The 16,164-nt window shown below is 38.1% G+C and overlaps 1 protein-coding gene across 1 annotated transcript in view; it reads right to left on the bottom strand.

Annotated features, from left to right (window-relative positions):
- Nucleotides 1-6,332: 6,332 nt before the first annotated feature.
- The window catches only part of lnx2a (ligand of numb-protein X 2a), a 149,115-nt gene continuing 139,283 nt past the window's right edge, over nucleotides 6,333-16,164 (bottom strand). Inside the window, exons 9-11 of the mRNA XM_028799493.2 lie at nucleotides 13,871-14,102; nucleotides 10,672-10,830; nucleotides 6,333-9,499 (exon numbers count right to left, since the gene is read on the bottom strand). Coding sequence (XP_028655326.1) covers nucleotides 9,364-9,499; nucleotides 10,672-10,830; nucleotides 13,871-14,102 — 527 coding nt within the window. The 3' untranslated portion in view covers nucleotides 6,333-9,363. The remainder of the gene's footprint in view (nucleotides 9,500-10,671; nucleotides 10,831-13,870; nucleotides 14,103-16,164) is intronic.

Here is a 16,164-nt window from a genome sequence, read left to right as displayed (position 1 = left end):
TCCTGGTGGTGTGGAATCCACTGACGATATGTCGTCTATGGACACGATGGCATTCCGGGTAAACTTCAGGGAGTCGTCATTCCACTTTCATTCGAAATTGATAGTCCATGCCGGTGAGCGGGTCAGGTGTCTGGTCCAGTGTAGCACCCATCCGACCCAGAACCTCACCCAGTTGAACTTCGGGGTCGAGGTCCGTTGCCGAAGAGAGCTCCCCCCGACCGTCCACGTCATCATTAGTTGCCAAGGAGCACGGCTTGGGAGCAGCTTGGAGGGCCCCTTGACCTTCCACAATCAGACCCAACTTAGGTTTAGAAGTGGAAGTGGTGGTACCTCTACCGCGCTTACTTTCCGTCCAGTCTTGTCCCAGTATAACCGGAAAGGGGGGCTTGGGCAACACAGCGATGAGCAGTTGTTTTGGACTCCCTTTCCAGGTTATGAAACACTTTGCGGACCTATAAGACCTGGTCTCCCCATGCACACAAGTTATGGTCATTCTTTGAGCCACCCACAACCGAGTGCCCATTTATCAACACCACTCCCATATTGGTGACAGCCAGAGGGTACAACAGAGCACAGTACCTTTCTCCCTTGGCCCAGCTGCAGTCCACCGGCTCTATGTTGTGGGGACAGGTGGTGAGGATATGCCCCCGCCTCGCCACACTTGAAACAGTGCTGCAGGGCGGACACCCTGTCTTTCGGCTCAGCCGAAGCCTCCACTACGTGACGGGTGGGCTCAGGGGTGGCGACACGTCCCTGTCGGACCCCACGAGCCAGCTTCTCAAACCCCCCGATTTGGGTCATTTGGGTCACCGCCAGTTGGCGCTCTAGGACCTCCAGAAGACCGTTCATATTCTTAAAAGGATGTCTCGAGACATGCTGGGCGAGGTAGTCTGGCATGGCATTGACCAACCAGGCTACCTGTTCGACCACCTGGTGAGCCTGGTTGACATCTGGCCTTAGCCAGTGCCCAAGCTTGCCCCAGAACTCGAACGCCTGGACTCTAGCCAGGCAGTAGGGGTCAAATCTCCATTGCCGCCATTCCCTTGCCTGCTGGCTGAACGTCATGCCGTAGCGCTTAAATATTTCGGCCTTCAGGAGGTCATACTGGGCGACTTCCTCCTCAGGAAGATCATTATAGGCCTGCTGCGCCGGGCCCTTCAGATACGGTGCCAGAATGGACGCCCACTCTGACTGTGGCCACTGATTCCGTGTGGCAGTCCTCTCAAAAATCGACATGAATGATTCAATGTCATCCGACTCTGAGAGAGGGACGATAGAAGGTGGTGGAGGCCGTGCGGGCTCCGGCTTTACCACTGCCAGCCGTCTCTTGGTCTCCAACAGCTCCGTCTTCGTGGCTGCCTGGCGACAGCCTGGAGCTCATTTGCAAACGTTGTCAAAATTGTATTTAGGTCTTGCCCTTCCAACATCTTTCTCAGGCCTTAATCCTGTCGACTATGCCACTGTAAGAAATATAAAAGACAAGCATACATATTTGGAGTTTTTAGCCCCGTATATGGTAAAAAATGGTCCCTAATAATTCCAAACAAAATCATCAGACCCATAAGGGTGGGTAGACGGACAACTTATAGGGTCGGACCAGAAATTAAACAGTGGGATGCTGGGAAAAGCGTGGTGATGGATGGGTAGTTGACTTTATCAAACGGGGACCAGAGGGTAGAAAGGAACCCAGAAGTGCTGCAGTTCTTTTAGTCGTCTGGGTGAGATTATGGAAGCGGTGCTTCGTTGTTTCTGAGGAAATGAAAAGAGAGGTTAGTACACCACCGTTGTCAACTGGCACGACTTATCGTGGTGCACGTCGGGTCCTTAAACTGCTCCCCATGCGCTCGTGCGTGTCTCTCTCTCTCTCTCTCTCTCATATATATATATATATATATATATATATATATATATATGACAGACAGACAGATAGATACTGTGTATAAGAGAGGATGCAGATAGACTGGACAGACAAACATAACATAGAAGAGGCTGGCTGTTTGGAGTTGTAATTTATCTTGCCACAGATAAATAGATTTTATGATACCAAGGCTTTAAAGATACTATCCAATGTGTGGAGCTCTTGCTTTTGTTACTGCTCTTAATTGAAGTGGAGGATTCTTCTTGTGTTAGAGTGCAATCTTACTCTTTGCTGCATGACCCTTTGTTTGTTTGTGCTATTTGAAGCATGACCCTTTGTTTGTGGTGTTCTGTGATGCTGCTTTCTTCACTCGCTTTCTGCTGTATCTTCTGCAACATCATTGGGAAAACCATTACTCTTTCTGTCACGAGAGTTTAGATGCTAAAGTTCCCTTCTTGAAGTAATGGCTGCCTCTCAGCAGACTGGATCTCAGCTTTCATCTCTTCAAAGAGGGAGCAGATCATCATCTTTCCGGTTACAGAGTTTCGAAGGTCATTTTCCAGAGTGAAAGCATAGTTTTTGTCTGGGACAGAGTGTCCTTTGGAATGTGTCTGGGGCCCCAGAATTCCCCAGAGAATCTCTAAATGGAATGAGTGCAACTGGTTTATGAAGGAAGGTGGAACTTATCATGATTGGATTAAAGTCAATTCCAGTTACATAATCAGTATAGCCACATAGGTGCATTCTTTTGTCTATCACAGTTGTCATTCCGTGAGGTACAGCTCATCCCAAGGGTGAGCACACACACACACACACACACACATACACATACACACACATACATACACACACTGGGTGCTCTTTGGGACGAAACCAGAGCACCCAGAGGAAACCCAGACAGACAAGGGGAGAACATGCAAATTCAATGCAAGGAGGACCCAACTACTTGGAAGTGGACACTTATCTATTCTGTCACACTTTATATTATGGCATGCATGTTCAATATACTTTCCAAGAACAATGATGTCTTCTCTTTGCTCCATACCCTTGTAGAATTAATGCCTACTAAATGATTTCATATTGATGTTCACACATTTGAGTCTATCCCTCTTTGTGCAAGTTGGGTGCCTATAAACCTGCAGTCCATTTTTAAGTTGGTATGTTTATATTATTAATAAATAATTAGCAATGGAAAAAGGAGAAAAATAAGTAAACATCAAGGTAATAATAATGAAAAAACATATACATTTTCCTACCACTGCATGGTCTCACACTTGTCCAGAGTTGGTTTCTGCCTCATGGCTAATGTTGGATGCAGTTTCCTGTGAACTGACAAATATACAGCATACAACTGAGTTATTATAGCAGAACAGTAAGAAGTGCATAATAAAATACAGACTAGAAAAATGAAACAGAAGCATCTTTATAGAAAACAATAATAATTTTAAACAATAAAGCAATACTGACCCAGATACATTTGTATATACCACATACACTCTCATTCAACAAGTAAATTCACATTGACATAATACTTATTTAGAAACCAGTCTTCAATCATTTATTTTGCCAAAAAAATACAAATAAAAATACAGACAAATATTGCCAGTATTGAAACTTACAATAATGTTTAAGACAATATCATTGTTTTAACATGTAAGTACTGTACTAACATGGCTCATAGCAGCAACAGTAAAACATTGCAATTATGTATTTTTATTAATTTAATTTAATCCAAATGTATTAATTAGAAAAAAATGTTACAGAAATTTTAGGTCATGAGTTATTGAAAATCTACTAGTCAGACATTTTAGAAATCTAGGTAAACATTCAATCTCTTTCCTTAAAATTAAAAGTTTGTGGTGAATCGGACTAGTCAAAGAATGACATATTTACAGTTTTGCTTCAGTAGTGTATAATTGTATCGACAAATGCATTGCTTCATTAAACTGTTCATTCTATTAAGTTGCATGATTTATTAATTTACAGCTTGTTTCATGCAGGAAGGAGAGCCAACTTGAGATTTTTTGTATCTATATACAGTAATCTATGTATCAGCTGTTTACATTTAGAAAACACTTTTCAGATCAATCTTCAGCAGCGGTTTAATCCAAAACAAGCCCACCCCCACCCCCAAGAATGGTTCCTAAATGTTCAAAGGAACACAATGTATTTCAATGTTACTGAAAATGAAAGCCATGTAAAAACACATTCAAATTAAAATATTTCCTGAAACTGCATTTTTAACATATATACATCTAGTCTCCAAAGTAGAGTTCATTGGAAACTAAACTGTCTTTTTTTTACTTGCATGACTTTCTAAAGCCTTTGAACAAACTCACAAAGTAAAATCTGCAACACAAAGAATAAAAGTAAGCAAACAAGCTGGTGTCTCACAACTGCAAGAACATTTCCTTTAAATAAAATGGATGACAATACAAATTCACCTCCCTAAACCCTGAATTTGATTTAGCAGGCTTGTTTATAGAGAGAGGGATGATTTTTAGTATTACCATTGCTAATTTTGCTTCTTTGTATCAGGTGAATTATAATCAAAAAGGATCAGCAATAAGTGAGTGTAGAATGCCTTTAAACTTAAAACAGCTACAATCTCTATAAGTGGTATAGCTATAACACAGCAATGAATGGCACCTCCAGCTCATAGGCCGAACGATAGGAGTGAGGTGAAAGGTATAGGGAAAAAATTGGCAAAAGACAAGAAATGAACAAAGAAAATGTTACATTTAAACCACTATGAAAACCTGGAGGTTCACCTGCACTTAAAATTTTCAAGCTGACTTGATCTATGGTTTTTAGCTTTACGTTATTTCAAAAAAAAAATTTAAGCAACTCGGGTAATTCTAGCAGATAACATAGACACAAACAACCCCTACTCTATATTTAAGATTTGATATTATTTTGAGAGGATTTAAAGAGAATGTAGTGATACTTTTAATTAAACTGGAGCTGTATAGCATCAGAATGGTTGGTATTGCTGCCTCCATCTCCAGAATCCCAGGTTTAGATTCAGGCCTGGATACTGTCTGCTTCTCCTTGTGTCCAGATGGGCTTTTCAATGGCTAGTCTGAACTTCCCTCCCACATTTTAAAAGCATGTGCAATCTAAATTGGCCCAGTATGTGTTAGCCTAGGCTGGTATGTAAGTGTATGCTGATTTCCAAGGATGGTTCCTGCATGACACCCAGTACTTCTAATATTAGTTCAGGCACCTACAACCTTGAATTGGATAAAGAGAGTTTGATAATGAATAATTAAACTGAACCTGTCCCCTGTCCACACAATGGTGGTATTTAATTTTCAGACAAGGTAGGATACTAATACTTGGTTGCACAACAGCTATTCATTTGTGCTACAAGTTTTGTTATGCCAATTATACTTCAGTCTGATCATTTTTTATTTTATGCACTGTTATATTCTCCAATGCATCAGTATTCTAATGAATATATCCAGAAAACCAGAACTGCGCTGCTGAAGAAAACCTACAAGAATGATAAAACTTGCAATGATGCATTCACTTTAAATATGTATCAGGTTTACTTAGTTTTCTGCTTTGTAACCATCAAAAATTAATAAAAATACATTTCAGAAACAGTTTTTAAAACCAACTTAATTCAATGGTACTTATTTAGGCTATTTTTGCATTATGTGAAAAAAATCTATGTATATATAAATTAAGGTCTTCTTTTGAAGACACACCATAGGCTATGTGGAAAACACATGTGCTGCCTGTTTGTTGCTGCACTGTTGCAGCAGTGATGGGTTTTAGTTTCAAGCACAGTACTGCGCCCTAATTTCACTGTGTCAGAATCATAATTGACTGTTATACTTTAAAGGTGCATACTTTATCACCCCTGCAAATGCACAACGAAATGCTTGATTTACACAGCCTGAATTTGTCATTACATGACACAAGATGGACGTTGACACTTTAATGGATGGGCAATGTCAAAAAAATAAATAAATAATCACAGCACAGGGCCACACATACCCTTTTATATTTAATTTCCAAGAGATTCATTAGTGTAGCTGGTTTTCCAGTATTGGCAGTGAATGTGTGCATGGCTAGTGGAAAACGCTTCATTTCAGCAACAAGAAAACACCAGCAGGGTTATTGCGTGAGACACTTGAGGTGAGGCAAGAAGCAGTGGTTTCTTATTTTGGCAACAAGCCTCCTCCCCCTCCTCCTTCAGTGCCTCATTACAGAACGTGTATTCTTTTGCTTTAAAAAATCTGTATTGTGGTCACTAATACATTTTCACATTTTTAATAAACAAAATGATCAAGTGTTACAAGTCTTCAACATGTCTTTTGAAAAGAAAATGGTGCTGACAGTTCAGGTATTGCAATTTATATAATGAAACTCTCTTATTATACTTTAAGATAAACATTTATGACGACAACTTAATTTTACACAAGAGACGTTTCAAGATAAACGTATTGTCACCTATCTGCCTTGCTTCTTGTTTATTTTTTTATAAATGTATGCCTTTTTTTAAGTTTGCAGTGTATGGGTAGGAAAACAACATTCATTTACTTTAAGAATAAGCTGTGATCCGTTGCTCAGTAACATTTTTCCTTACTTGACACTCCAATGTTTAGAATGCCACAGTAACAATGTCTGTCCGTGGTACAATTCAGGTGCAAATAGCTTACTTTCAAAACGCTTCTTTAAAACTACCATTTCACTTTATACTTTATAAATACATACCTTTATGCTATGTGCACATTTCCTACAACACTGTAGGTGGAACAGATGACATCACATGTGGTTAGTTTTGCACTAAAGCAAATGTAACACATTTTCATTTACAAGTCCACATGCAGGCCATACTGTACCTATATGCATGTTTTAGTATAAAATTATTTGGAAATGTATTTATATATACACACAACGGACTGATGAATGTCCTGAAGGTTTCATGCATTTAATTTCAATATGCAGGAAAACCCAGCTCTCTGGTATATACTTTGCATCTCCCTGGTCACAAACCGAAAGCTTCTACTACTCCTCTCTGTAGCAGTCTAACCTGCAGCTTAAACCTAATAACAATAATACAGTACATATCAATAAAAAAGACAGTGTCAAAAATGCTGGGTTAGGTTTAGAAATTCTTTTTTGTTTTAATCTTGATTTCCTTTTAAAATGCCTACTCTTTAAACACTACTACTTTTCACTTTCAAATGCAAATTTGAGCACAGTAGCAAAAATGAGCAGCTCCATCAGTGACACACACATAGCATTTTATTAGAATCTAAGGTGCCGGCACCTGTTGATCTGGAATTTGTTCCAGACTTCCAGAATATTGTTTGCACAAACAATACTTCCAACTAAACTAGCACAACAATAATAAGTAATTTTAAAGTGTAGAGTAGGCAGAAAGTATTTTAACAGTTACAAAAGTCAAGCCTCATTTTGACAGGTGGCCCTGGGTGGCATTACATGCAAAGTGATTCATCTATTATAAGATAAAAAAATGAAATACGTGAATTCAAAGGGTAATTAAATTAAGCTATTCATTAAGAGGAATGCATACTTGATTTCAGCTACATATTCATACTGTATATAATAATAATAATAATAATAATGAAAATAGTAATAATAGTCTTAAAAATAGCAATACATTAAAATGATGCAGGCTTAATTTAATTTATTATCTCAATTCAAATATGGTTTTCACTGCAGCCTGGCAGTAAATACTGAATTACACAGATTATAAAAAAGCACAAAAACACCAAAACTAACAATGTACATAGACTCATGTCTAACAATCATAATAAATGACATCTTAAGGAAAAGGACAAATTGGAAGGAGGTGACTGCATAGGCTGGTAAAACTTTGCTAGTAGTAAAAGTATTGAAATTCCAAAGATATGAAAAGTCTGGTAAGTCAAGGTATGTATGCTGCAGTATAAATGGTGAATGACAGTGCAAAAGTTAGATGAACAACCTAAGCTTTATAATACCTCTACTGACTTGTAACTTTTAAAATATGTTCAATTGATTTGGGTAGTTTCTGAAATAAATTTATTGTCCTCCTAGAGATAAACTACATGTCAGTTCATTTACAGTTCAATCAGTGCTTTTCATTACTGCATTATTTTCACCTTAATGGAACTAATATGAACAAAATGCTTTTGAAGCAGCATGGTGACACAGTAATTAGCACTGAAGTAGGGGATCAAATTTCACACCTGGTGGTTTTTTGATGTTGTGTGGAGTTTGCACTTTGTTCTTGTGTTTGGGCTTTTCCTCTCACTTATAAAAGGCTTGCAGGTTAGGTGAACTGGTGTTTGTTAAAATGGAACCCTGTGTTACTGGGGATAAACCATATCAATGAACAAAGTGGACCTGATAGTGCTTTATGTTTTAAAATGCTCCAAGGTTTTCAAATGTTAAAATTTTAGTACTGTTCTATCTACTCTATAATACCTTTTAAATCTATAATTTCCCCTAGCTGTGGCCTAAAACAGATACTTCAGGGACAAACATTTACATAAAGGAAAATAAAAACATTTCAATACAGTTGCTACTTTCAGAAATCCTTTAACAAATTACTTCTTATTTCAACTGTGAGATTTAAATTACTATGAGTGTAGCTCCTAATAAAATGGCAGGCAAATGCATATTCTGTAAATTAGGAATGTATGAAGATCTTTGTTTCTTAGTATGAACCAACTTACAAAACAGGACAATTACTTTCCTGGTTATTGCTTTTAATGTTCCAAACTGCAAGCTAGCATAAATCTCATAACCTCAGACCCATAAATATAAGTAAAATACAAAACAGTCACTCATTATGTGTTTAGGCACCTTGTAAACCGTAAGGTAGGACAGCACGTATACTCATCTACTTCAGTGAACCGCAGGAATACCCATTTCAGAAGCAGCAGAAAACATCCACACATAAACACAATGGTTGAACAGCACATTAAAAATGTAACAGCATTTAACAATACATTAATAAAACTATTTAATTTATACTCAGTCCTGTGATATCCAAACAAACTTGGCCACACAAGTAAAAAGGATACAAACTCCCAGACAAAAGTAAACATCTTCAATTGCTTTCATTCTCACCATATAAGAAAATCGACAAACAAATTATACAATATGTCATTAATTAAAAAGTCTGTTCCATGAATATGGGGGTGCCAAAGAAAAAGTTGTAAGGCTTGAAGTGGCTCTGAAGCTTGCAGATTGGATAAGGCTTTTCTAGAATCAATAATATGGCAATGTCAGCAAAAGTTTTATTTTTCCCCTAATATAGATTTGCATCATTGTTGTTGGGAAAACCATAAAAAATATTTGGTAGACATCTTGCAGACCACCTCCATGTCTCTTTTCTTTGAAATAGGGACACATTACAGCACTTACATAAACTGACACATCCCCCTCCTCGCTTCGTGACTTGCTGCTACAAAATATTGTATTTTTTTTTTTTTAATAGTTTTTCACATTTTTCCAGTTTCAGATCTCCTTAGGGTAGATTAAATGAGGCTTCCAGGCCAAGAAACAACAGTCAATGTCACCTTGTTTCGCTGCTCCTTCAGCATAGGTACTAAAGCTGAATGACTCATTCCGACTGTGGAAAGACCATTCACAGCTACAATCATGTCACCGCACCTGAAAGAGTAAATGAATTTCAAATAAATGGAATTGTTTCTTTTATTGTAGCTAGACATTTTAATCCTGGAAGTGCCTTCTGCAGCAGGACAGTATCATTACTTGTGGAAAATGAGATTAAAACACTCTAGGGAAAACTAGGACGATCATGTCTTACACTGCTACGACAAAACTGGGGAAGTAAAGGTGAATTAACGGGGACAGAATTGTCTGCATATTTTGGGCTTAAATGAGAAAATAAGAAAGCTCAGGTTTTAAATATTCTGTTAAGTTCCCTTTAAAATATTTTTCATTTAGATTTCCTCTACTATTTAAGTTGAGAATTCTTGTCTCAAACTGCTCTGAGGATGCTATTCACTGTTTCTACTTTATCCCTGAAGATGAGCCATAAGCATAATTTTCTTGCTGTTTCCCTAACTAATAATTATATGCCTGTTTATTTACTTCTTAAGCTTCATTTACTTGTGTAAATACATTACATTCCACAAAGCAGCCTGTTTCTGGATCTAGGAGACTACACTATTCTGAACATCGCTTAATTAGAGCTTGTATACTCACACAAAATGGACAAATTAACTATAGAGTCCTTTAATTTCTGAGAATAGTAGATACTTTACTGACTGTTCAACAGTGCATCTGAGGATACTGACTATGTACTGAATTAAAAAATCAAAATACAAAATTAATCAAATACGTTGGCTGACTGCAATACAGAATGTACTGTATCTCTTGGCATTACTATTTGGCAGGGCTGAAATGGTACTCTCCTGTTTAAAATTAATGCATTCATTGAAGGCAAAGTCTGGACACTGCTGGTTTACAGTTAACCTAATGTGAAAAAAGTAAACAAATGTTATTTGTTTGTCTTTATTATTCACCCTAGAAAAATGTGTTTATTATTATAAATTTAAAAAATCATAAAATGTGCCATTTCTATTATGACTATTCTGTTTGATTTCCAGTGTGCTCAGCATTTCTGTCAAATACTACATTCATATTAGCACTTTATTGCTTACTCTAATTCAATTTAAAAACATTTTGTTATGTACATTAACATAAAAATAACCACATCTACATTAAGACCATATTTTTAAATATGCAGTCACAGCAGGCAGGATGAATATACTGTACAGTACATATAAAAACAAAGGAAAAAACAAAAGAAGACTTACTTTAGTCTTCCATCATAGTAGGCTGGAGTCCCCAACACAATAGTCTTAATAAAAAAAGGCTGATTGGTGTGATTCTCTTCATATCCTCCTACAATGCTGAATCCCCAGCTGCCCAAGTTACTTCGTCGCAAGACAATATCATGACAGCTGTGAATGTAACTATAAATATGGTAAAAAAAATAAAAAAATTAGATTTGTCTGTATTATCTTAAAAGAAAGATAAACTGAAAGTGCTGTTGCTGTGACTCTCAAAGAAGAAAGTTATAATTAAACAATAAGGCCGGATTTATACTTCATGTGACGCGATGCATGCTGCAGCGGATGCTCCTGCTACGCAAGCGTTGTACTGTTTAGACTTGCGCACGTACTTTATGTAAATCTGGAGGAATCCACCAGGTGGCAGTGCAAGATGCACTGCCTGGCCAAAAAAAAAGTCGCCACCTGGATTTAAATAGGTACGAGCCTCCTATTGGATAATTACTGCATGGGCGATTATCTTTCAGCTGGCAACAAGTTATTTAACCCCAACTGGTGCAATGAGTTGCTTCTCATTTCTTAAACAACCATGTCGAAAGACACATCTCGTGGTCGTGGAAAAGATGTTAGTCCATTTGAGAAGGGTCAAATTATTGGCATGCATCAAGCAGAGAAAACATCTAAGGAGATTGCAGAAACTACTAAAATTGGGTTAAGAACTGTCCAACGCATTATTAAAAACTGGAAGGATAGTGGGGACCCATCGTCTTCGAGGAAGAAATGTGGCCGGAAAAAAATCCTGAATGATCGTGATCGGCGATCACTTAAACGTTTGGTGAAATCAAATCGAAGAAAAACAACAGTAGAACTCAGGTCTATGTTTAATAGTGAAAGTAAGAACATTTCCACACGCACAATGCGAAGGGAACTCAAGGGACTGGGACTGAACAGCTGTGTAGCCGTAAGAAAACCACTAATCATTGAGGCAAACCGGAAAAAAAGGCTTCAATTTTCTAGGGAGCATAAAGATTGGACTCTGGAGCAATGGAAGAAGGTCATGTGGTCTGATGAGTCCAGATTTACCCTGTTCCAGAGTGATGGGTGCATCAGGGTAAGAAGAGAGGCGGTCAGACTCTACCATCATCAATGCAAGATCTTGGTGAAAAATTAATGCAACACTGGATGGAACTAAATCGTGTGACATTGCAGAAGCTTATCGAAACAGTGCCACAGCGAATGTGTGCCGTAATCAAAGCAAAAAGCGGTCCAACCAAATATTAGAGTGTGTGACCTTTTTTTTGGTGGCGACTTTTTTTTTTTTGGCCTGGCAGTGTATTATCACGGGGAGAACAGGTTCGGCTCCACTGTGTTGTGAATTGCCTGGAACATCCATTAAATTCCGATGACACCTTACCGCAATATCTCTGAAAAGGATGTTTAATGATTAAATCCATTAGTCCAAGGATTTGTCCATTTCAACTAGCATTGGGCACGAGGCTGAAACAGTCCCTGAACGAGGCATAAGCTCATCGCAAGGTGAATACAAGCACACACATACATGCTGGCGTCATTTTAGTGTAACCAAATCTGCATATCTTTGGAAGGAAACCTAGCAGGAAAACATGTAAACTCCAGGCAGGGAATATCAGCGACGTGACTCCCTGCAAGACGCCAGAGCTAACACTCCGCCACCGTGTTACCCCCTTGTGTGTAATTAACAGTATTCATTATTTAAACAAAATTACCGATTTATCTGTAAAATGTAACATACAGTACATACTTCAATGCATTTCATCATGAAGGTGATATCAAGTATAAATCTGAGGATTCTAAATGTGCAGAGAGTTGGAATATCATACATTTAATGTGCTCAGTGTGGCGATCTATTACTGTTTGCAACTGCTGTCAGTACCAGAGGAAGCCCTAGAAAAAAATACGGCACAGAAGATGGTATGTGAGACTTTTAAAATGTATTGGGTCATTATGATCAGGAATATGCGACTCTTGATATAAAAGCACCACGAATGCATCTGTATGTCGGCATTTTGCTTCACCACTTCGAACCATTCATCAAACATCGAAGCACGCACATCGATCCTGTATGTTCCCCATAGCGGCTTTCTGTCACATGTGGATAGTAAACAGAGACTCCGACGTCACATTCCAACTTTTAGCACACTACGCCCCCCCACTTTTTGCTGGTATTGCAGCTTGTGCGCACGTCGCTTTAATTTCTGAGGACCTGCTCAAAGGACGCATCAAATGAACGCTGGAAACACGTGGCAGCCATGATGCGGGCATGTACGCGTTCTGATCGGGAAGTATAAATGAGCCCTAAGGCCTACTTGACAAAAAGTTAAGGGCAGATTCCACTACTCTGATGTAGCAAAGCTGAGCTTGCTACCATAGGTTTTGCCCAAATGCTATACAAGGAGGGGAGTAGCTGTTACTCAAGTATTTAATTACCTGTCAGCCTCCATGACCACTAAATGTTTTGCTGCTTTTTGTTGCACTAAAAATTACATTTTCTTCCAAACAATAGGTGTACTAAAATTCTCATCTCAAACAGAGTAAGTGAAATTAATTATAAGCTTCTATACTTATTCAGATGATTAGTGGAAGGAACCTGAAGATAGAATTTGTGTGTTGCCTTCTGTTCTGTTGTTCTCTCTGTAGGTGACCTTTACTGATTTATTTTGACTGATTTTCTCTAGTTCTCTTGGATTGCTTAAACATCACTTGCAGGCCACCAATGTTAGCATGTGCCATGGAAAATTGTTAAAATTATAATGAGGACCTTAACTTAATTATTTAAGGGCATTCCCTTTCAACTTGGCTGCTGAAAATGCTAGTCCACAAGCCATACAGTATAAACTAGAAACCTGAATAACCTTGAAAAACCTTTGCCAAGAGCAGTATATAAAATCACTCCTAACTTCAGTATGGAAAGCTAGTAAGCAGTTGTTCTGTAAGACTTTAAGCTGTTATTGAAGCATAAGATGAACCAGAAGAAAATAAGAGAAAGGCTGACAAATAACTCAGTTTTAAAAGTGTACTTTGAATTTGTAGTAAAATGCATATTAAACAAGATGGGTAAGTATCACTTGTAGTCTAGCAACGTGAAAAATTCTGAAGGATCTGAATACTTTTGCTGTGCACTGTACCAACCTACACAAACTGAGCTATGGCTATATTTTTGCTTAGTTTACTTATCAGAAATTACCTAGGCAAACCCAGCCACATCACCCATGAGGGTGACCAGCTGGCATCATATTCATTTTCATTGCTAGAATTAAGGGGTTCCTCTGCAGCTTGTGCCTGTTCCTCAATGGTTTGGACTTCCAACGTCTTCAGCGTGACTACAGGAGAAGCAGCACTGGCCTTCAGAGTAGCTACAGCCTCGCTGTGGCTCAGATTGGTGAGGTCAATTCCATTGATGCTAAGGAGAATGTCCCCTACAAAATAAATCAAGGGAAAAAAAAAAAAGTTGGAAGTCTTGGCTGAAATGCTACTAGACATATAACAAAACAAATGCAATGTGATGCAAAGTCATTTTGGTTTTCAAGTATTTGCTCTTCATAGCTGCATCAAATTAATTCTAAAGATAAATCTAAACTCTTTTTATATTATTGGTTAATTCCAATAGGGAAGCAAAAGCTTTAAAGTAAGAAAAAAACAGTCTTTCTAACTTACACATATTGTACACATTAGTATTTAAAAGTCAGAATCAGTCAGAAATGTTCTTGTTTTTGATGAAATTTATACCTTTTTTTAATAAAAGTATAATTAAAATGAACTATAAAATCAAGTTACTATATTACTAATATTGCAAGTACTGCTTAAAAAAATTTATAATTTATTATTCACATATGACTGCAAAACCTTGTTTCCAGCAGCCATTACTTCAGTGTCCTAATCATGTTTAAACTAGCTGCGTATGGCCTTTGGGACAAAACACAACCCAAAGATTCCCTAGCAGTTTTACTGTATTGATGAACCTGTAGTGGTGTCAGCTAACTCTTAAGAATTACCTAGGATAGAGGTCATGGACCTTCCTCTGCAGCCAGAGATAATGTATTCTTGTCTGTGACGGACATATTATCAAGTGCAGCTGGAGCACAAACTGAGCAGGACAGGCTGGAACCTACCACAGGCAAATGTATGGTAGCTTGTTGTGTGAATGTAGAATGTGCATGAACCACACAGCTGAGTTTGTCTGCTTGGGTTGAATAAGAAGTGAGGTGCATGCAAGCACCAAAAACATTTAAAAGTCCATGCATGTACCATCTCACCAAGTGCAACTCACACTTGTGTAAGCTTCTACATCTTCTATATAATTCACACCAACTACTGTGGCTTAGGTTGAGCGTGAGCAGAGCGGACTGCTCAACACACACAGGTCTTTCATAGTGAGAAGTGAGGTACATGCAAGCGCCAAACAATTTAAAAGTACATATGCATGTTCCATCTAGTGGATATGGTTGACCGTGAGCAGAGTGGACTATTCCATACACGCACGGATCTTTCGTTTATATATGTCTAATGCTAATTGGTTGCTAAAGCAACTTTTGTAATTTGAGTTAACACAGCTGAAACTTGTTATTCTGTTCAATACAGCTAGTAATCATTTTCCTTAGATTGCAAGGTACTGACATTCCTAAAGTTTCATTCTGGGGTCTTAAATGACAAAAATGAAGCAACTTTCTTAAAAAATATGTCAGTCTATTATTGCTTTGCAAAATGATGGTTATTCCATACGATAGACTGCCAAGAAACTGAGGATTTCAAGCAACCCAAGGAAATATTTCTTGGGCTCTGCAGGGAGAATGCTGAAAAAGCGTTTTCTAGAAAGTGGGGCTCCTAGTTGGACACTGATTAGTTTATTGTACTAAAATAATGTGATCTTAAAGTTACAAGGAGTGTTACCATACCCTAATATTTTGAGAGCTTACAGCCCACGAACCTCAGATATGCCAGAATACAACAGCTGCTGATTTGTTTTACCCCCTCCAAAGTTCTTCAGGCTCAGATAACATATGGACAAGATAGCAGCCAGTGCACTGACAGCACCTTAGCTAACTGCTGCATTTATCTCTGACAACTGTCACTGGAGTCTTCTGGTAGAGCCTGGGTCTGCATTTTTATACTAAAAGATTCTAAAATATAACTCCAATATAAAATTATTTGTATCCTGATTGGTGCTTGTTGTTTTTGTTGTTGTCACTTCTGTCACTTTGAAGCAGTACTATAAGTGTATTGACATTTCCATTGCACTATTCCTAGCATTAAACCTAGTCCATTTGTGAAGCTAACACTCCCTGCTGGACACATCATGAAGCAGCAGAGTGATTATTAGTTGGACACTTTGCCTTTCTTTTTTCATATTTTTTAGGAGAATGTTTAATTTGGACTTGTTTTTTGCCCCCAGCATTCATTCCTGAATGTGTCTCTCTTTTTATATTTTACCTTGCACTATTCCCTGTTCCCTTCCCCATCTCTAACTGTTTACCAGTCATG

This window comes from Erpetoichthys calabaricus, chromosome 4, assembly GCF_900747795.2.
Source record: "Erpetoichthys calabaricus chromosome 4, fErpCal1.3, whole genome shotgun sequence".
NCBI classification, from domain to species: Eukaryota; Metazoa; Chordata; class Cladistia; order Polypteriformes; family Polypteridae; genus Erpetoichthys; species Erpetoichthys calabaricus.
The sequence above is the reverse complement of the archived record's forward strand: the minus strand, read 5'-3'. Positions and strand labels throughout refer to the sequence as shown.